Source organism: Carcharodon carcharias, chromosome 34, assembly GCF_017639515.1.
Source record: "Carcharodon carcharias isolate sCarCar2 chromosome 34, sCarCar2.pri, whole genome shotgun sequence".
Taxonomy (NCBI): domain Eukaryota; kingdom Metazoa; phylum Chordata; class Chondrichthyes; order Lamniformes; family Lamnidae; genus Carcharodon; species Carcharodon carcharias.
This window is the reverse complement of record NC_054500.1, coordinates 23,575,083-23,598,347: the sequence shown is the minus strand read 5'-3', so window position 1 is coordinate 23,598,347 and position 23,265 is coordinate 23,575,083. Positions and strand designations below refer to the sequence as shown.

The following is a 23,265-nucleotide window of genomic DNA, read 5'->3' as shown; positions in this document are numbered from 1 at the left end:
GTTCCCATTGAACTCTACCCAACACGGGTCAGTGCCCATTGAACTGTACCCAACACAGGGCAGTGTCCCTTGAACTGTACCCAACTCGGATCAGTGCCCATTGAACTGTACCCAACACAGGTCAGTGTCCATTGAACTGTACCCAACATGGGTCAGTGCCTTTTTGAACTGTACCCAACATGGGTCAGTGCCCATTGAACTGTACCCAACATGGTTCAGTGCCCATTGAACTGTACACAACACAGGTCAGTGCCCAATGATCTGTACCCAACATGGATCAGTGCCCATTGAATTGTAACCAACACAGGTCAGTGCCCATTGAACTGTACCCAACACAGGTCAGTGTCCATTGAACTGTACCCAACACGGGTCATGCCTTTTTGAACTGTACCCAACATGGGTCAGTGCCCATTGAACTGTACCCAACATGGGTCAGTGCCCATTGAACTGTACCCAACACAGGTCAGTGTCCATTGAACTGTACCCAACACGGGCCAGTGCCTTTTTGAACTGTACCCAACATGGGTCAGTGCCCATTCAACTGTATCCAACTCGAGTCAGTGCCCATTGAACTTTACCCAACACAGGGCAGTGTCCATTGACCTTTACCCAACACAGGTCAGTGCCCATTGAACTGTACCCAACACAGGTCAGTGTCCATTGAACTGTACCCAACACAGGTCAGTGCTCATGGAACTGTACCCAACACAGGTCAGTGTCCATTGAACTGTACTCAACACCTGTCAGTGCCCATTGAATGGTACCCAACACAGGTCAATGTCCATTGAACTGTACCCAACACAGAACAGTGCCCATTCAACTGTACCCAACACAGGTCATTGTCCATTGAACTGTACCCAACAGGGACTAATGCCCATTGAGTTGTACCCAACATGGGTCAGTGCCCATTGTACTGTACCCAACATGGGTCAGTGCCCATTGAGTTGTACCCAACATGGGTCAGTCCCCATTGAACCGTACACAACACGGGTCAGTTCCCATTCAACTGTATCCAACACGGGTCAGTGCCCATTGAACTGTACCCAACACAGGTCAGTGTCCATTGAACTGTACCCAACACGGGTCAGCGCCTTTTTGAACTGTACCCAACATGGGTCAGTGTCTCCTGAGCTGTACCCAACACAGGTCAGTGCCCATTGAACTGTACCCAACACAGTTCAGTGTCCATTGAACAGTACCCAACTCGGATCAGTGCCCATTGAACTGTACCCAACACAGGTCAGTGTTCATTGAACTGTACCCAACACGGGTCAGCGCCTTTTGGAACTGTACCCAACATGGGTCAGTGCCCATTGAACTGTACCCATCATGGGTCAGTGCGCATTGAACTGTACCCAACACGGGCCATTGCCCATTCAACTCTACCCATCACAGGTCACTGCTCATTGAACTGTACCTAACATGTGTCAGTGCCCATTGAACTGTACCCAGCACAGGTCAGTGTCCATTGAACTGTACCCAACATGGGTCAGCGCCTTTTTAAACTGTACCCAACACGGGTCAGCCCCCATAGAACTGTACCCAACATGGTTCAGTTCCCATTGAACCGTACCCAACATAGGTCAGTGCCCATTGAACCATACCCAACAATGGGTCCGTGCCCATTGAACCTTACCTGACACGGGTCAGTGCCCATTCAACTGTACCCAATATGGATCACTGCCCATTCAACTGTACCCAACAAAGGTCACTGTCCATTGAACTGTACCCAACACAGGTCAGTGCCCATTGAATGGTACCCAACACGGGTCAGTGCCCATTGAACTGTACCCAACACAGGTCAGTGCCCATTAAACTGTACCCAGCATGGTCATTGCCCATTGAACTGTACCCAACATGGGTCAGTGCCCATTGAACTGTACCCAACACAGGTCAGTGCCCATTGAACTCTACCCAACATGGGTCAGTGCCCATTGAACTGTACCCAAAACAGGTCAGTGCTCATTGAACTGTACCCAACACGGGTCCAGTGCCCATTGAACTGTACCCAACATGGGTCAGTTCCCATTGAACTGTACCCAACATGGGTCAGTGCCCATGGAACTGTACCCAACACGGGTCAGTGACCATTGAACTGTACCCAACACGGGTCAGTGTCCATTGAACTGTACCCAACACGGGTCAGTGCCCATTGACCTGTACCCAACACAGTTCAGTGCCCATTGAACTGCACCCAACTCAGTTCATTGCCCATTGAACTGTACCCAACATGGTTCAGTGCCCTTTGACTGTACCCAACATGGGTCAGTGCCCTTTGAACTGTACCCAACACAGGTCAGTGCCCATTGAACTGTACCCAACACAGTTCAGTGCCCATTGAACTGTACCCAACACAGGTCAGTGTCCATTGAACTGTACCCAACATGGGTCAGTGCCTTTTTGAACTGTACCAAACATGGTCAGTGCCCCTTGAACTGTACCCAACATAGGTCAGTGCCCATTAAACTGTAACCAACATTGGTCAGTGCCCATTGAACTGTACACAACACGGTTCAGTGCCCATTCAACTGTACCCAACACGGGTTACTGCCCATTCAACTGTACCCAACATGGGTCAGTGCCCATTAAACTGTACCCAACATGGGTCAGTGCCCATTGAACTGTACCCAATACGGTTCAGTGCCCATTCAACTGTACCCAACACGGGTTACTGCCCATTCAACTGTACCCAACATGGGTCAGTGCCCATTGAACTGTACCCAACATGGGTCAGTGCCCATTGAACTGTACTCAACACAGGTCAGTGCCCATTCAACTGTACCCAACACAGATCACTGCCCATTGAATTGTACCCAACGTGGTTCAGTGCCCATTGAACTGTACCCAACACAGGTCAGTGCCCATTGAACTGTACCCAACATGTGTCAGTGCCCATTGAACTGCACCCAACATGGTTCAGTGCCCTTTGACTGTACCCAACATGGGTCAGTGCTCTTTGAACTGTACCCAACACAGTTCAGTGCCCATTGAACTGTACCCAACACAGTTCAGTGCCCATTGAACTGTACCCAACACAGGTCAGTGTCCATTGAACTGTACCCAACACGGGTCAGTGCCTTTTTGAACTGTACCAAACACGGTCAGTGCCCCTTGAACTGTACCCAACATGGGTCAGTGCCCATTAAACTGTACCCAACATTGGTCAGTGCCCATTGAACTGTACCCAACACAGGTCAGAGCCCATTCAACTGTACCCAACACGGGTTACTGCCCATTCAACTGTACCCAACATGGGTCAGTGCCCATTAAACTGTACCCAACATGGGTCAGTGCCCATTGAACTGTACCCAACACGGGTCAGTGCCCATTCAACTGTACCCAACACGGGTTACTGTCCATTCAACTGTACCCAACATGGTTCAGTGCCCATTGAACTGTACCCAACATGGGTCAGTGCCCATTGAACTGTACCCAATGTGGTTCAGTGCCCATTGAGCTGTACCCAACACATGTCAGTGCCCATTGAACTGTACCCAACATGGGTCAGTGCCCATTGAATTGTACCCAACGTGGTTCAGTGCCCATTGAACTGTACCCAACACAGGTCAGTGCCCATTGAACTGTACCCAACATGGTTCAGTGCCCTTTGACTGTACCCAACATGGGTCAGTGCTCTTTGAACTGTACCCAACACAGGTCAGTGCCCATTGAACTGTACCCAACACAGTTCAGTGCCCATTGAACTGTACCCAACACGTCAGTGTCCATTGAACTGTACCCAACACGGGTCAGTGCCTTTTTGAACTGTACCAAACACGGTCAGTGCCCCTTGAACTGTACCCAACATGGGTCAGTGCCCATTAAACTGTACCCAACATTGGTCAGTGCCCATTGAACTGTACCCAACACGGGTCAGTGCCCATTCAACTGTACCCAACACGGGTTACTGTCCATTCAACTGTACCCAACATGGTTCAGTGCCCATTGAACTGTACCCAACATGGGTCAGTGCCCATTGAACTGTACCCAATGTGGTTCAGTGCCCATTGAGCTGTACCCAACACATGTCAGTGCCCATTGAACTGTACCCAACATGTGTCAGTGCCCATTGAACTGTACCCAAAACAGGTTAGTGCTCATTGAACTGTACCCAACACGGGTCCTGTGCCCATTGAACTGTACCCAACATGGGTCAGTTCCCATTGAACTGTACCCAACACGGGTCAGTGCCCATGGAACTGTACCCAACACGGGTCAGTGACCATTGAACTGTACGCAACACGGGTCAGTGTCCATTGAACTGTACCCAACATGGGTCAGTGCCCATTGACCTGTACCCAACACAGTTCAGTGCCCATTGAACTGCGCCCAACTCAGTTCATTGCCCATTGAACTGTACCCAACAGGGTTCAGTGCCCTTTGACTGTACCCAACATGGGTCAGAGCTCTTTGAACTGTACCCAACACAGGTCAGTGCCCATTGAACTGTACCCAACACAGTTCAGTGCCCATTGAACTGTACCCAACACAGGTCAGTGTCCATTGAACTGTACCCAACACGGGTCAGTGCCTTTTTGAACTGTACCAAACACGGTCAGTGCCCCTTGAACTGTACCCAACATGGGTCAGTGCCCATTAAACTGTACCCAACATTGGTCAGTGCCCATTGAACTGTACCCAACACGGGTCAGTGCCCATTCAACTGTACCCAAAACGGGTTACTGCCCATTCAACTGTACCCAACATGGGTCAGTGCCCATTAAACTGTACCCAACATGGGTCAGTGCCCATTGAACAGTACCCAACACGGGTCAGTGCCCATTCAACTGTACCCAACACGGGTTACTGTCCATTCAACTGTACCCAACATGGGTCAGTGCCCATTGAACTGTACCCAACATGGGTCAGTGCCCATTGACCTGTACCCAACATGGGTCAGTGCCCATTGAACTGTACTCAACACAGGTCAGTGCCCATTGAACTGTACCCAACACAGATCACTGCTCATTGAACTGTACCCAACATGGTTCAGTGCCCATTGAACTGTACCCAACATGGGTCAGTGCCCATTGAACTGTACGCAACGTGGTTCAGTGCCCATTGAACTGTGCCCAATATGGGTCAGTGCCCATTGAACTGTTCCCAACACAGTTCAGTGTCCATTGGACTGTACCCAACTCGGATCAGTGCCCATTGAACTGTACCCAACACAGTTCAGTGTCCATTGAACTGTACCCAACACGGGTCAGCGCCTTTTTGAACTGTACCCAAAACAGGTCAGTGCCCATTGAACTGTACCCAACACAGGTCAGTGCCCATTGAACTGTACCCAACATGGGTCAGTGCCCATTGAACTGTACCCAACGTGGTTCAGTGCCCATTGAACTGTGCCCAATATGGGTCAGTGCCTATTGAACTGTACCCAACACAGTTCAGTGTCCATTGAACTGTACCCAACTCGGATCAGTGCCCATTGAACTGTACCGAACACAGGTCAGTGTCCATTGAACTGTACCCAACATGGGTCAGCGCCTTTTTGAACTGTACCCAACATGGGTCAGTGCCCATTGAACTGTACGCAAGGTGGGTCACTGCCCATTGAACTGTACCCAATATGGGTCAGTGCCCATTGAACTATACCCAACATGGGTCAGTGCCCATTGAACTGTACCCAATGCGGGTCAGTGCCCATTGAACTGTACCCAACACGGGTCAGCCCCCATAGAACTGTACCCAACATGGGTCAGCCCCCATAGAACCATACCCAACATAGGTCAGTGCCCATTGAAACTTACCCAACAATGGGTCCGTGCCCATTGAACTGTACCTGACACGGGTTAGTGCCCATTTAACCTTACCCAACACGGTCATTGCCCATTGAACTGTACCCAACATGGGTCAGTGCCCATTGAACTGTACCCAACACAGTTCAGTGCCCATTGAACTGTACCCAACATGGGTAAGTGCCCATTAAACTGTACCCAACACAGGTCAGTGCCCATTGAACTGTACCCAACACGGGTCCAGTGCCCATTGAACTGTACCCAACATGGGTCAGTGCCCATTGAACTGTACCCAACACCGGTCAGTGCCCATGGAACTGTACCCAACATGGGTCAGTGACCATTGAACTGTACCCAACACCGGTCAGTGTCCATTGAACTGTACCCAACACGGGTCAGTGCCCATTGAACTGTACCCAACACAGTTCAGTGCCCATTGAACTGTACCCAACTCAGTTCATTGCCCATTGAACTGTACCCAACATGGGTCAGTGCCCTTTGAGCTGTACCCAACATGGGTCAGTGCCCTTTGAACTGTACCCAACACAAGTCAGTGCCCATTGAACTGTACCCAACACAGTTCAGTGCGCATTGAACTGTACCCAACACAGGTCAGTGTCCATTGAACTGTACCCAACACGGGTCAGTGCCTTTTTGAACTGTACCGAACACGGTCAGTGCCCATTGAACTCTACCCAACACGGGTCAGTGCCCATTAAGCTGTACCCAACATGGGTCAGTGCCCATTGAACTGTACCCAACATGGGTCAGTGCCCATTCAACTGTACCCAACACGGGTTACTGCCCATTCAACTGTACCCAACATGGGTCAGTGTCCATTGAACTGTACCCAACATGGGTCAGTGCCCATTGAACTGTACTCAATACAGGTCAGTGCCCATTGAACTGTACCCAACACAGGTCACTGCTCATTGAACTGTACCCAACATGGATCAGTGCCCAGTGAACTGTATCCAACATGGGTCAGTGCCCATTGAACTGTACCCAACACGAGTCAGTGCCCATTGAATTGTACCCAACACAGGTCAGTGCCCATTGAACTGTACCTAACACAGGTCACCGCTCATTGAACTGTACCCAACACGGGTCAGTGCCCATTGAACTGTTCCCAACATGGGTCAGTGTCCATTGAACCATACCCATCATGGGGTCAGTCATGATCTTACTGAATGGCAGAGCAGGCTCAAGGGGCTGAATGGCCTACTGCTGCTCCTAATACATATATTCACACGTAACTGTACACCTCCAGAGGTAAATCTCCATTGAACTATACCCCAGCATGGCGTAATTGCCCTTTGAACTGTACTTCAACACGTTGGAACTCCTATCCCTGTATGTGTCAATGATATAGGTCAGGAATGTGAACTGTAACATAAGGTTAGGGGTTGTTATGGTGATTGGTGCAGTATTAGTCACCATGTTACTCACTTTCCAGGTTGCTGATTTAATGGCAACTGTGCGTCCGCGACTGGTTAGAGTGGATTTCATCCTCATGAAGAAATCTCTCTCCGTGTGAATGCCCTGCTTCACTGGGAGGCCCGTCGTTTGAAAAATAAAGAGAGTCAGAGAGCGGCTTCATTAATTAACCGGACAAGCGATTCCGAAACCAAGCCACAGTGTCAGTGAGTCTGCTAGTCAGTGTCGGTGAGTTGGTTAGCCAGTGTCAGTTAGTAACTGAGTTGGTTAAGTCAGTGTCAGCCAGTAACTGAGTTGGTTAGTCAGTGTCAGTGAGTTGGTTAGTCAATGTTGATGAATTGGTTAGTCAATGTCAGTCAGTAACTGAGTTGGTTAGTCAGTGTCAGTGAGTTGGTTAGTCAATGTTGATGAATTGGTTAGTCAAGGTCAGTCAGTAACTGAGTTGGTTAGTCAGTGTCAGTGAGTTGGTTAGTCAATGTTGATGAATTGGTTAGTCAATGTCAGTCAGTAACTGAGTTGGTTAGTCAGTGTCAGTGAGTTGGTTAGTCAGTGTCAGTCAGTAACTGAGTTGGTTAGTCAGTATTGCTGAATTGGTTAGTCAGTTGAATTATTATTCCATTCTGATAACTCGCTCCCACCAGGTCACCCCCCATGCCAGTTTAAGTTGTGTGTGGAGACGATGGAAGTCCCTCCATCTCCAGTGCTCCCTCCCCCCCTTTCATGGCCATCAGACATGACTTCAGAATCGCTTCTCATGAACACATTTGCCCCGGACCAGTTAGCCCTGCCCCCACTCCCCAGTACCCGCAGTCCCCCTCACTCCCACTCACCCCTCACTTTCCCCTTGCTCCCTCCCATTGAGCAGTAATGGATGGGTATGGGGGTAATTGTTACCATGCTGTGGAGTCACGAAATCCTTCAGCTCCTCTTCATCACACGGGTGAACAAACTCGAAGATGCTGTGTCCAATCAGATCCAACTGTTCGAAAGCAAGAAAGGGAGTTGGTTTAAATTAAACTGTTCAAATTCACCTGGGCACTTACACTCCTAAGACCATCAATATTCCACTCCTGATATTCCTGTGTAATATTCCAGACATCCCGCAATATTACACCCCCAGATCCAAATATTAGTACCAGGAGGCCCCAATATTAGGGCCCAGAGACCCCTGACTATCCCAGTTTTCTACTGCCTAAGGCCTCCACTGGGCTGTTAACCCTGCGGGTGCTGTTTCCCATTACCTGGGTCAGTCCGAGATATTTGTTGACATTCTCTGTCAAATAAACAATGTCTCCTTCTTCAGTCAGAACCATGATGAAGCCATCGAGGGCTCTGAGGTAAATCCCATCGAACTGGCCATCCAAATCAGCCCTCTCTGGGTCTGCTGTACCTGGGGGATAGAGAGAAACCCAGTCAATGCCCATTGCCACTGAGGGTTAGTGAGGGACACCCTGTCAGTGCCCATTGCCCCTGGGGGTAGTGAGGGAGACCCTGTCAATGCCCATTGCCCCTGGGGGTTAGTGAGGGAGACCCTGTCAATGCCCATTGCCCCTGGGGGTTAGTGAGGGAGACCCTGTCAATGCCCATTGCCCCTGGGGGTTAGTGAGGGAGACCCTGTCAGTGCCCATTGCCCCTGGGGGTTAGTGAGAGAGACCCAGTCAGTGCCCATTGCCCCTGGGGGTTAGTGAGGGAGACCCTGTCAGTGCCCATTGCCCCTGGGGGTTAGTGAGGGACACCCTGTCAGTGCCCATTGCCCCTGGGGGTTAGTGAGGGAGACCCTGTCAATGCCCATTGCCCCTGGGGGTTAGTGAGGGAGACCCTGTCAGTGCCCATTGCCCCTGGGGGTTAGTGAGAGAGACCCAGTCAGTGCCCATTGCCCCTGGGGGTTAGTGAGGGAGACCCTGTCAGTGCCCATTGCCCCTGGGGGTTAGTGAGGGACACCCTGTCAGTGCCCATTGCCCCTGGGGGTTAGTGAGAGAGACCCAGTCAGTGCCCATTGCCCCTGGGGGTTAGTGAGGGAGACCCTGTCAATGCCCATTGCCCCTGGGGGTTAGTGAGGGAGACCCTGTCAGTGCCCATTGCCCCTGGGGGTTAGTGAGGGAGACCCTGTCAATGTCTGCTGACTCTGTGAAGACATTCACATGTAAACAGATTGCCAATTAGCTTTGTGCAGGATTTCGGCCCCTTCAACTAGGCTTCTCAGACTGAACTGGCTGGTGCTCTTTTCTCTAGAAAAGAGAAGTCTGAGGGGCGGCCTGATAGTGATCTTTAAAATTATGAAAGGATTTGATAGGGTCGATGTAGAGAAGGTGTTTCCATTTATGAATTAGGGAGCCATCAGTATGAGACAGTCACTAATAAACCCAAGCGGGGATTCAGGAGAAACTTCTTTACCCAGAGAGTGGGGAGAATGTGGAACTCGCTCCCACAGCGAGTGGTTGAGGTGAATCGTTTGGATATATTAAGGGGGAAGCTGGATAAACACATGTGGGAGAAAGAAATATAAGGAGATACGAGCATATAAACGGACACAAGAACATACGAATTAGGAGCAGGAGGAGGCCACTCGGCCCCTCGACCCTGCTCTGCCTTCAATAGGATCATGGCTGATCTGAATCTTACCTCAAGCCCACATTCTCACCTACCCCCCGATAACCTTTCACCCCCTTGTTAATCAAGAATCTATCCAGCTCTGCCTTAAAAATATTCAAAGACTCTGCTTCCACTGCCTTTTCAGGAAGAGAGTTCCAAAGACTCACAACCCTCTGAGAGAAAAAATCTCTGTCTTAAGTGAGCGACCCCTTATTTTTAAACAGTTCTAGATTCTCCCACAAGAGGAAACATCCTCTCCACATCCACCCTGTCAAGTCCCCCTCAGGAACTTAAAGATTTCAATCAAGTCACCTCTTACTCTTCTAAACTCCAGCAGATACAAGCCAAATCTGTCCAACCTTTTCACATAAGACCCCATTCCTGGTATTAGTCTGGTAAACATTCTCTGAACTGCTTCTAACATATTTATATCTTTCCTTAAATAAGGAGACCAGTGCTGTACACAATACTCCAGATGTTGTCTCACCAGCGCCCTGCATAACTGAAGCATAACCTCTCCCTACTATGTAATCAATTCCCCTCACAATAAATGGTAACATTCTATTAGCCACAATAAATGATAACGTTCTATTAGCTTTCCTAATTATTTGCTCCACCTGCCATAATCTTTTGTGATTCATGCACTAGGACACCCAGATCCCTCTGAATCTCAGAGCTCTGCAATCTCTCACCGTTTAGATAATAAGCTTCTTTTTTATTCTTCCTGTCAAAATGAACAATTTCACATTTGTCCACATTATACTCCATTTGCCAGGCTTTTGCTCACTCACTTAACCTATCTATGTCCCTTTGTCGCCTCCTTATGTCCTCTTCACAATTTACTTTCCTACCTATCTTTGTGTCGTCAGCAAATTAGCCACCATTCCCTCAGTCCCTTCATCCAAGTCATTTATATAAACTGTAAAAAGCACTGATCCCTGTGACTTACCACTTGTCACATCCTGCCAACCAGAAAAAGACCCATTTATGCCAGCTCCCTGCTTCCTGTTATCTAACCAATCTTCTATCCATGTCAATACGTTACCCCCTACACCATGTGCATTTATTTTCTGCAATAATCTTTGATGTGGCACCTTATCAAATGCCTTCTGGAAATCTAAGTACAGCACATCCACTGGTTCCCCTTTATCCACAGCACATGTGACTGCTTCAAAGAACTCCAATAAACTGGTTAAACATGATTTCCCTTTCACAAAACCATGTTGACTCTGCCTGATTGCCTTGAATTTTTCTAACTGCCTTGCTATAACATTTTAATAATAACTTCTAACATGTTCCCATTGACTGATGCTAAACTAACTGGCCTGTAGTTTCCTGCTTCCTGTCTCCCTCCCTTTTTGAATAAAAGATTTACATTTGTTATTTTCCAACCTAATGGAACCTTCCCCGAACCCAGGGACAGAATCTTCTGGTCGGCGTGTAGCGGGGGGGCCCAATACGCCGACGCGTAAAATGACGTGCGATGGCGTTGGGCATGTGTCCCGATGTCACCGCGATATTTTGTTTGGCGGGTGCGTGCCGGAGTCAGCTGCACATCCACCAAGAAGTTAAGGGCCACATGCGTAAAAGAGCGCAGACCCCGACTCTCCCTCCTCCCCCCCCCCCCCCCACCGCCCGCACAGGTAGCGCTCTGGCCGCGCATTATGCTGGGTGGGCCTTAATTGGCCCACCCGCGTAAAATGGAGGCGCAGAGCCGATCGTGGGTAGCGATAAGCTCCGCATCCACCCCCACCCGCTCCTGCCTAGCCCACCCGACATTGGAAAAATCCAGGCCCAGGGAATTTTGGAAAATTAAAACCAGTGCATCAACTATTTCACTAGCCACTTCTTTCACGACCTTAGGGTGAAGTCCATCCGGACCTGGGGATTTGTCAGCACCACAGCCCCAACAATTTGCTCAATACCATTCTCCTGGTAATTTTCCCGAGTTCCTCCCTCCCTTCCATTTGCTGATTTACAGCTATTTCTAGGATGTTACTTGTGTCCTCCACAGTGAAGAACGAAGCAAAATACCTGTTTAATTCATCCACCATCTTCCTACACTCCATTATCAATTCTCCAGACGCACTCTCTATTGGACCAATGGACACATTGTTAACTTTTCTTATTTAAATATCTATAGAGACTCTTAATATCCATCTTTATATTACTAGCTAGCTTTCTCTCATACTCTAATCTTCCCTCCTTATTAATCTTTTTGTCATTCTTTGCTGTTCTTTATATTCTTTCCAATCTTCTGACCTGCCACCCACCTTTTGCATAATTATATGCTTTTCCTTTACGTTTGATACTGTCTTTAATTTTTTTAGTTAACCACAGATGGTGGGCCGTCTGTTTGGCATTTTTCTTTCTCATTGGAATGTATCTATTGTGTGGGATTCTGAAATATCCCTTTACATGTCAGCCACTGAACATCTATTGACATATCCCTTAACCTCTTTTGCCAGTTCATCATAGCTAGCCCTGCTTTCATACCCTCATAACTGCCCTTAAGTTTAAAATACTAGTATTGGATGCACTTATTTCTCCCTCAAAATGAATGTAAAATTCAATCATATTATGATTGCTGTTACCTAGAGGCGCCTTCACTAGGAGGTTATCAATTAACCTGCTCTCTGGTTGGCTCCATAATGTGCTGTTCTAAGAAACTATCCAGAAATCATTCTACGCCACCTTTGCCCATCTGATTTTTCCAGTGTATATGTAGATTAAAATCCTCCATGATTATTGCTGTACATTTCTGACAAGCTCCCATTATCTCTTCTTTTATGCTCTGTCCTACTGTGTAGTTACAATTAGGGGACCTTTACACCACTCCCACAAGTGATTTTTTGCCTTTATCATTTCTCGTCTCAACCCCCACTGCTTCTACATCCTGGTTTCCTGGACTTAGGTCATTCCTCTCTAAAGTGCTAATACCATTGTTAATTAACAGAGCCACACCTCCACATTTTCCTAACTTCCTGTCCTTCCTAAATGCCACACACCCTTCAATATTCAGGTCCCAATCTATGTCATCCTGTAACCATGTTTCTGTAATGGCTATCAGGTCTGTCAGGAAGATATGATAATTTTCATAATGTTATTGGAATTTATTGTAGAGTAATAGTGGGGTCTGTGTCTCTGGCTCTGTGTGTGTGTGAGAGTGGGGGTGGGGGCTTAAATGAATTAAAGGCAGCTAATCTGAAGGCTTTGAAGTATCAGAAGATAAGCTACATTTGAAATGTTAAGTAGGTAAACATGGGGGAAGTTTTAGAACGTGAGGTGTAAAGGGAATGTTTTCATTTGTAAATAAACCAGACTAGCTTGAATTCAAAAAAGGGGTTGAAATGTTTCACCTGGCCAGGAAAAGTTAAGAAACAGTTGTGTTTATTTTTCCCAAAGATTACTGGTAAAATTGGTACTATGATAGATTTTATTGTTAAAGAGGTAAAGTACAAAGACATAGGGAAACAATGGGAATTTGCATTCAAAGGGGAAAATATGTATAAAGGAGAGATGGCTGTGTGCAAGAGAAGGCATTCTAAGATCTAACAAGTGTGAAAACCCTTCAGCCTCTAAGCCTCAAACTGCTGCCTGTAAGAACTGAAGTTAAGAAAACTCACTTTGAATTCGACTGTTGAAGGTTTCACGTCGCTTTGCGTGGGTCTTTTAAAATCTAAATGTTTTACTGTCGCCTTAATGGAGGCATAACTGAGAATTAGATTAGCTAGGGGATCTAGGAGTTATCATAATAGTAATTTGTAAACCTAAGTATGTGCTTAAAATTTTTTTTTTTCTGTTTAATAAAGGTTTAATTTAGTTTTGTAAGAAACCTATAAGACTCAGTGGCCTATTTACTGAATTCAAGGCTCCTCAAAATATATGCAAATTGCAAAACAAGTTGTGGTAGTTGTTTGAAGTTTCCCTCTGGGATTTAAGCAGCTCAGCATTTACCATCAGCTGTGCCATAACAGATCGTGCTTACTTATTTCCGCTTGCGCTGTCAGTTCATCTGGTTTGTTTCGAATTCTGATGGGGTGAGATGAAGAAGAGGTGGGAGGTGACTCATGCGGAACATAAACACCAGCACAGACCAGATGGGCTGAATGGCCTGTTCCTGTGCTGTAAATTCTGTGTGACTCTCGAAAAGGAAAGTTCCTTTCTGAGCCCATGAAAATATTCCAATATCAGAGCCGCCTCGCTGAGTCACCCCTACCTGAGGTTTTCTTCTTCCTCAGAGGATTCTATATAAGGTCAGGTTTTCAGGTTTATCCTGCACATTGTGCCATGTGTCAGAGTTCAGGGAGTTTTACTAAACAAGCATTCCCCTGGGTGACCCAGTAGGTCAGGTTAAAGAGTGACATATTCACACACTACAACAACAACAATAACTTGCATTCATATAGCACTTATAACTAGTAAAGCATCACAAGGTGTTTCACAGGAGTGTTAGCAGGCAAAATTTGACACACAAAAGGAGATCTTAGGACAGGTCCAAAAGCTTTGGTTTTAAGGAGCTGAGAGAGCGAGAGAGAGAGAGAGAGAGAGAGTGAGAGTGAGAGAGGTAGTAATTTTTGAAAAGATTGGAAGAGAATCTTGCATTTTGACAGCACCTTTCACAACCTCAAGATGGCTAAAAGTGCTTTAAAGCCAATGAACTACTTATGAAGCCAAGTCACTGTTGCAATGAAGGAAATGCAGCAGCCAATTTGTGCACAGGAAGCTCCCACAAATAGCAACCTGATCAACAATAATGTTTTTTTTTGTGTGATGTTGATTGAGGGATAAGTATTGGCCAGGACACTGGGCAGAGCTCCCACGCTCATCCTCAAAATAGTGCCGCCGAATCTTTTACGGTCACCCGAGAGGGCGAAGGGAGCCTTGGTTTAACGTCTCATCGAAAAGACGGCACCTCGGAGAGTGCAGTACTTCCTCAGCACTGCACTGGAGTGTCAGCCTGGTGCTCGAGTCCTGGAGTGGGACTATGATCTTTGGACTCAGAGCCGAGAGCACTACCAACTGATCCAAGGGCTGACAATCAGGGGAGGGAATTCCAGAGTTTCGGGCCAAGGTAGCTGAAGTGGGACAATTTCCGCCTGGACAGTTCACAAATGATAGTGAGTGATCATTAACCTCCATTCACCTGACCTTAGATTAGGAGAATGGGCAAAGAAGTGGCAGATGGAATACAACGTGGGCAAGTGTGAGGTCATGCACTTTGGTGGAAAGAATAGAGGCATAGACTATTTTCTAAATGGGGAGAGAATTCAGAAATCTGGAGTGCAAAGGGACTTGGGAGTCCTAGTCCAGGATTCTCTTAAAGTTAACTTGCAGGTTGAGTCGGTAGTTAGGAAGGCAAATGCAATGTTGGCATTTATTTCGAGAGGACTAGAATATAAAAGCAGGGATGTGCTGCTGAGGCTTTATAAGGCTCTGATCAGACCATATTTAGAATATTGTGAGCAATTTTGGGCCCTGTATCTCAGGAAGGATGTTCTGGCCCTGGAGAGCGTCTAGAGGAGGTTCATGAGAACGATCCCAGGAATGAAAGGCTTAACATATGAGGAATGTTTGAGGACTCTGGGTCTATACTCGATGGAGTTTAGAAGGATGATGGGGGATCTGATTGAAACTTACAGAATACTGAAAGGCCTGGATAGAATGGACGTGGGGAAGATGTTTCCATTAGTAGGAGAGACTAGGACCCGAGGGCACAGCCTCAGAGTAAAGGGAAGACCTTTTAGAACAGAGATGAGGAGAAACTTCTTTAGCCAGAGAGTGGTGAATCTATGGAATTCATTGCCACAGAAGGCTGTGGAGGCCAGGTCATTGAGTGTATTTAAGACCGAGACAGATAGGTTCTTGATTGGTAAGGGGATGAAAGGTTAAGGGGAGAAGGCAGGAGAATGGGGTTGAGAAACTTATCAGCCATGATTGAATGGCGGAGCAGACTCAATGGGCCGAATGGCCTAATTTCTGCTCCTATGTCTTATGGTTTTAGTGTAGCACATCCTAACCTTACTGCAGGGTAATCTTAGGCTAGATAATGGTGTCAACGATGGCTCAGTGAGTGATATGCACACAGAGAAGACTGAATATGGCTAACCTGTGTGCTTTGCTGGCGAGGGGATTAAGGGGCAATGCAGCTGGACGGGTGAGTGCAGTTAAGGATCAGCCAAGAGCTGGTGGAACAAGCTGGAGGGGCCGAATGGCCTCCATTTGGCAGAGAATTAAATGGAAGCGGGAGGAAGGTGAGGAGGTGAGGGGCGAGGACAGTCCCTTCCCCAAGCCTCCTCCCCCACCCTTACCACCACCACCTCCCACCCACCCCCCCCCCCCCCGGCGAGCGCTCAGAGGGGGTGCGGCGCACTGAATTTACCTGCCTCCAGGAGCCTCCTCAGCCGGAGGTAGCTGATGGTGACCCGCATGATGGATGCCTTGTCCAGGTGGGAGATGACGCCGCGGGGGAGGGGCAGCTGCCGGCCCAGCTCGTACAGGACCTCCGTCTCCCTTCCCCTCCGACTCCTGGCCGCGTCCCGCGACCTCTCCTTACGCTGCTCGGCCACTCGCACCGGGGGCGCTTGGACCTCGGCGGCCATGTCCCTCCCGCTGACTCCCTCGTCCTTGGGGGGGGGTGGGGGAGGTGCGGTAGAAGAGGCGACCCCTGAACTCACGGTGGTGGGGGGAGGGAGTGTGAGGGAGGGAGTGTGAGGGAGGGGGTGTGTGAGGGGGGAGGGAGTGTGGGGGAGGGGGGAGTGTGGGGGGGGTGGGAGTGTGAGGGAGGGGGTGTGAGGTGTGAGGGAGGGGGGTGGGGGTGTGAGGGAGGGGGTGTGAGGTGTGAGGGAGGGGGGTGTGAGGGAGGGGGGTGAGGTGTGAGGGAGTGGGGGTGTGAGGGAGGGGGGTAGTGTGGGGGGAGGGAGTGTGAGGGAAGGAGTTTGAGGGAGGGGGTGTGTGGTGTGAGGGAGGGGGGTGTGAGGGAGGGGGATGAGGGAGGGGGTGAGGGAGTGTGAGGGAGTGGGCTAAGGGAGGGGGTGTGAGGGAGGGGGTGAGGGAGTGTGAGGGAGTGGGCTAAGGGAGGGAGTGTGAGGGAGTGGGCTAAGGGAGGGGGTGTGAGGGAGGGGGTGTGAGGGAGGGGGGTGTGAGGGAGGGGGGTGTGAGGGAGTGGGCTAAGGGAGGGGGTGTGAGGGAGTGTGAGGGAGAGGGGAGGGAGTGTGGGGAGGGTCGGGGTGGTTGTGTGTTGGAAGGTCGCTCGATGCACTGTGACCTTCCCAATCCCCTGACGATAATTTCCAGAGTCCAGGTTTCGAGCTGGGCTGATTATCGAGCCAGGCCTTCACTGGGTTTACACACACACACTTTGTGGGGGCTCCAATGTTCCCGGGGGCCCTGTTCAATCGCACCCTGGAAGCTGTTCCTAATCCAGTCTCTGGCCTCGCACAGGGAGACCCTAAAGCAGCGAGCAGATCTTCTCCCTCGGATTAAAGACTCGAGTCAGAAATTTCCCAGACTGCAGCCCCGAAAGATTCACTTATCTCTTCAAAGCGTAGTGACGGCGACAGGGAGGATTGAAGAGGCTTTGGCTGGAGGACAAGCTTTGTTTCAGCTGAAACCCAATCCCCGGGTCGAGTACTCAGCTCTGTCGCCCGCTCTCTGTATATATGTTATGTATGTGTGTGTGTATGGTGTGTGTGCTAGGAGGCTCCACCTCCTGTTTGTGTCGCTTCTGGAGGATTTGGCACACAGCCCAACGTCTGATAAACAGTCCCGAGAACATTCTGTTCAAAACTCACCGACTGCCACTCACAGCCACTGAGCCAATGGCCTCTGGTTTGCTGAAGTGCTTGTCTGCCTTGATAAACCCGATGGCAGCCGAATTGTTAACCCTTCGCTGGGAGATGGAGAAGGTTCAGCGCAAGGGCTTCGCCTCCCGGTCGATTTTAAAACTCTCACCCTTGTTTTCAAATCTCACCATGGCCTCACCAGACCTACCTCCAACAACCCCCCCACACCCACCCTCCCCTCCTGACATCACCCCCTCCCCCCCCTCCAAATCTGTAACCCTCCTCCCAACCACACAACCCTCCGAGATCTCTGCACCACTTCCAGTTCTGGCCTCAACATCCAAACTTGCCCACACCAGGAAGTAAATGGTTAAATTTAGCTCCTTTCTTTAGTGGCTTTAAAAGCCACCTAAACATCCCCCCCTCCACCCACCCACCCCCACCCCCACCCCCACCAACAGTTTAAGGAGCTAATAGCATCTCCGAAACTGGCTGGAACCGGTTGGTGTACAGTCGGAGACTGGAATGTTCTATGAGTAGAATAATTGTCTGGCAGGATCAGAACAGGCTGTACCCACTCCTAATTACGCACCAGGATTCAGCCTTTACACAAACAAACATTACATTATCTCATCCCGTGGAAGGGAAAAGCAACTAAACTTTTCACTTTATTTTGGGAGGAACTTAACGTATTTAAAAAGTGAAATCTTTTTTGATTTCAACAACAAGAACAACTGATATCTATACAGCACCTTTAACATAGTGACACCTACCCCCCCCCACCACCCCCCACTCAAGGTACTTCACGGGGACGTTATGAAACAAAGTCCGACCCCAGACCACATGAAGAGCTAACAAAGCAGCAGAGCAAAAGGAAGATACAGAGGTTCATGGAGAGAATTCTAGAGCTCGGAGCGATTAAAACTGGGGCTGTTAGCAAGGCCACAGTTAGATGAGAACGAAGGCGTCTGAGGGTAGCGGAGCTGGAGGAGGTGAGAGATAGGGAGGGACAAGGCCACTGAGGGACTTGAAAACAATGATGAGAATTATACTATTAAGACATTGTTTGGCAGGAGCCAATGATAGCTCAATGAGCATTGTGGCGGGGAGGTGATGGGAGAACAGGACACTGCAAGTTAAGATGGGGGCAGAAGAGTTTCGGATGACCTCAAGTTTAGGGAGGGTAGAACGTGGGAGAGCAGCCAGGAGTGAGTTGGAATAGTCGAGTCTGGAGGTATCGAAGGGTTTCAGCAGCAGATGAGCTGAGACAGTGGCGGAGTTGGGCAATGTCATGGGGGTCGAAATAGGTGGTGATGGTATGCATGTGAAGTTGGGATCTCATCTTGGGGTCAAGTGTCACCCCGAGGCAGTGAGCAGACCGGGCGTGGCCTCAGGCGGCTGGTCAGAGAGAGGGATGGAGCCAGACATTAGGGAACTGAGCTTGGAGCGGGTCTGAAAACAATGGCTTCAGTCTTCCCAATTTTTAATTGGGGAAAATGTTTACTCATCCAGTGCTGGATTTTGGATAAGAAACATAACAAATCAGAGACAATGGAAGGTTCAAGGGAGGTGTTGGTGAGCTAGTGTTGGATATTGACAGAGAACATGTGAAAACTGCCCATAGGGCAACACTTCAGCAAATATTTCAGCAAATAAGAGAGTAAACCCCTCTCTACACCGTCCCCATCAAACACTCCCAGGACAGGTACAGCATGGGGTTAGATACAGAGTAAAGCTCCCTCTACACTGTCCCCATCAAACACTCCCAGGACAGGTACAGCACGGGGTTAGATACAGAGTAAATCTCCATCTACACTGTCCCCATCAAACACTCCCAGGACAGGTACAGCACGGGGTTACATACAGAGTAAATCTCCCTCTACACCGTCCCCATCAAACACTCCCAGGACAGGTACAGCACGGGGTTAGATACAGAGTAAATCTCCCTCTACACTGTCCCCATCAAACACTCCCAGGACAGGTACAGCACGGGGTTAGATACAGAGTAAATCTCCCTCTACACTGTCCCCATCAAACACTCCCAGGACAGGTACAGCAAGGGGTTAGATACAGAGTAAAGCTCCCTCTACACTGTCCCCATCAAACACTCCCAGGGCAGGTACAGCACGGGGTTAGATACAGAGTAAATCTCCCTCTACACCGTCCCCATCAAATACTCCCAGGAAAGGTACAGCACCGGGTTAGATGCAGAGAAAATCCCCTCTACACTGTCCCCATCAAATACTCCCAGGACAGGTACAGCACGGGGTTAGATACAGAGTAAAGCTCCCTCTACACTGTCCCCATCAAACACTCCCAGGACAGGTACAGCACGGGGTTAGATACAGAGTAAAGCTCCCTCTACACTGTCCCCATCAAACACTCCCAGGACAGGTACAGCACGCGGTTAGATACTGAGTAAATCTCCCTCTACACTGTCCCCATCAAACACTCCCAGGACAGGTACAGCACGGGGTTAGATACAGAGTAAAACTCCCTCTACACTATCCCCATCAAACACTCCCAGGACAGGTACAGCACGGGGTTAGATACAGAGTAAATCTCCCTCTACACTGTCCCCATCAAACACTCCCAGGACAGGTACAGCACGGGGTTAGATACAGAGTAAATGTTCCTCTACACTGTCCCCATCAAACACTCCCAGGACAGGTACAGCACAGGGTTAGATACAGAGTAAAGCTCTCTCTCTACACTGTCCCCATCAAACACTCCCAGGACAGGTACAGCACGGGGTTAGATACAGAGTAAAGCTCCCTCTACACTGTCCCCATCAAACACTCCCAGGACAGGTACAGCACGGGGTTAGATACTGAGTAAAGCTCCCTCTACACTGTCCCCATCAAACACTCCCAGGACAGGTACAGCACGGGGTTAGATACAGAGTAAATCTCCCTCTACACTGTCCCCATCAAACACTCCCAGGACAGGTACAGCACGGGGTTAGATACAGAGTAAAGCTCCCTCTACACTGTCCCCATCAAACACTCCCAGGACAGGTACAGCACGGGGTTAGATACAGAGTAAATGTTCCTCTACACTGTCCCCATCAAACACTCCCAGGACAGGTACAGCACGGGGTTAGATACAGAGTAAAGCTCCCTCTACACTGTTCACATCAAACACTCCCAGGACAGGTACAGCACGGGGTTAGATACAGAGTAAATGTTCCTCTACACTGTCCCCATCAAACACTCCCAGGACAGGTACAGCACAGGGTTAGATACAGAGTAAAGCTCTCTCTCTACACTGTCCCCATCAAACACTCCCAGGACAGGTACAGCACGGGGTTAGATACTGAGTAAAGCTCCCTCTACACTGTCCCCATCAAACACTCCCAGGACAGGTACAGCACGGGGTTAGAAACAGAGTAAATCTCCCTCTACACTGTCCCCATCAAACACTCCCAGGACAGGTACAGCACAGGGTTAGATACAGAGTAAAGCTCCCTCTACACTGTCCCCATCAAACACTCCCAGGACAGGTACAGCACGGGGTTAGATACAGAGTAAAGCTCCCTCTACACTGTCCCTATCAAACACTCCCAGGGTAAGTTTGAGTGAGAACTTTGAGTAAAATAAGCAGATAGGCAAATCATTTAAACTGCCTAGTTTCCAGCTCCTTTCATCACACGTCCACAGTGACAGGTGTGGGCCACAGCTTCAGTCAGACCCTGCTGCAGTTCAGGGGCAGCCTGACCACCTGACCACACTGCTCTGGCTCTTTGACAGATTCCTGTCGCTGCCTGTGTTTGGTCTCAGGTTGCCTCACCCAGACCAGTTGCCAAATCTGTTTGAACATAATCCTGGAGGCTTATCAGATGACCTCCAACACTCCCACCCCTACCCCGCTTGTGAGAAAGGTAAACCTTCCTTCCTCGTCCTCCTTGACCAGCCTGCAACTTCAGAGCCAGCTGACCATACCATCCTCCTCTGACACCTCTCTGCTATCGTCCAGTTCCGCTGACACCTCTCTGCTATCGTCCAGCTCCGCTGACACCTCTCTGCTATCGTCCAGCTCCGCTGACACCTCTCTGCTATCGTCCAGCTCCGCTGACACCTCTCTGCTATCGTCCAGCTCTGCTGACACCTCTCTGCTATCGTCCAGCTCCGCTGACACCTCTCTGCTATCATCCAGCTCCGCTGACACCTCTCTGCTATCATCCAGCTGCATGGTGCTGCTCTCCTGGCTCCATTCTTATCTATGTAATCATAGTCAGAGAATCAGCGGCAGGGACTTCCCTCCCTGCTCCTACGCTGTTCCTCTGGTGTCCCCCAAGGGTCTAACCTTGGCCCCTTTTTATTCTTCATTGACGTTCTGCCCCTCGATGACATCATCCAAAGGCACAGTGTTAGTTTTCGCATGAACACTCACCGTCACCTTTTTTAACCTCACTGTTAATAAATTGTCAAACTGCTTACCCAACAACCAGTACTGGCTAAGCAAAAAGGTCCTCCTATTAAATATTGACAAGGCTGAAACCATTGTCTTTAATCCCCATCACAAACTCTGCTCACTCACCACTGACTCTATCCCGCTCCTTAGTGACTGTCTGAGGCTCAGCCGGATTGCTTGCGGCCTTTGGTGTTTTATTTATCTCCCTGATGAGGTTCTGACCCCATATCTGCTCCATCACTGAGACTGCCTACACCCACCTCCCTAACGTCAAACCCGCACCCCCTGCCTTTGTTACCTGTGTTGCGATATGCCTTTAAGGGAAAGCAGCATGACATCACTAGAGGGGAAGTGTGTCGTGTGATCCAGTCTCAGTTTCACTCTGGCCCGGTGCACACAGCACACGTGCTACACTTAACAGCCCTCGACATTTTGGTCAGACTGTGACCTGTTTGCAGTGCTGGAGATTGCCGGAATCACAGCGCGGTGACCACACAGAAAAGCTTTGAAGGCACGGGGCCGAGCTGGTTCTCAGGTAAAGAGCTGGTAAGCGGACAGATCCCTCCTGGTGAGTTTGCAGTGCACAACGTGCGTGAGACAGCGCATCGAGAGGACCAGCACCAGGTTAGCTCAGGCGGGAAAGGTGAGTGACCGGGGTGTGGACCGGATCGAGAGAGAGAAAGGGAGAGAGAAACAGAGAGAGAAACAGAGAGAGAGAGAGAGAGAGACGTGGCTTCAGGGAGTTGCTGAACAATAAATTGAATTAAACACGGATGCTCAAAGGGATCTTGTCAAAATGTCCGCAAAATTCCCCAGTTGGAATTGGGATGTAGCTGACTTATCCGAATTCAGAATGTTTAAACAGTGTACAGAGCTAGGGTTTCTTGATTCAGGTGTGTCTGAACCAGACAAGCAAAACATAACAATACATCTAGCAATTGGGAATGAAGGTTTACACAGGCTGAACACATCAGGATTAACAGCAGAAGAGTTAATGGATCCTCAAAAGATATGGACTACATTGGACGACCAGTTCAGAATCAGGTTAAACTTCCGTATTCCTTGAGTAGAGTTCATGTCATTTCAACAACAGCCTATGGAATCAGAGACCACTTCGTCAGCTGATGCAGAGTAAAGGGTACATACTGTGATTTATCAAACACGGAGCTAGCAGACAGAATTGTTGAGTTGGTGATCGCGTCCACTCCCATCTGCTAGGCAAGCTCAAATCATATAGCCCCAAGGAGCCAATCAAGGCTGGACATAAGTTTGAAGTGATGCTCGCAGTTTGGTAA

General features: G+C 49.1%; 1 protein-coding gene across 4 annotated transcripts in view; it reads right to left on the bottom strand.

The window, feature by feature from the left end:
* LOC121272544 (hypoxia-inducible factor 1-alpha-like) overlaps positions 1–16,485 on the bottom strand; it is a 104,592-nt gene extending 88,107 nt beyond the window's left edge. The window contains exons 1-4 of one of the 4 annotated variants that reach the window (XM_041179181.1): positions 16,156–16,485; positions 8,423–8,571; positions 8,076–8,160; positions 7,194–7,303 (exon numbers count right to left, since the gene is read on the bottom strand). In XM_041179181.1, coding sequence (XP_041035115.1) covers positions 7,194–7,303; positions 8,076–8,160; positions 8,423–8,571; positions 16,156–16,375 — 564 coding nt within the window. In that variant the 5' untranslated portion in view covers positions 16,376–16,485. The remainder of the gene's footprint in view (positions 1–7,193; positions 7,304–8,075; positions 8,161–8,422; positions 8,572–16,155) is intronic. The other 3 variants (XM_041179179.1, XM_041179180.1, XM_041179182.1) reach the window with 3 other exon arrangements.
* Between the last annotated feature and the right edge of the window lie 6,780 nt (positions 16,486–23,265).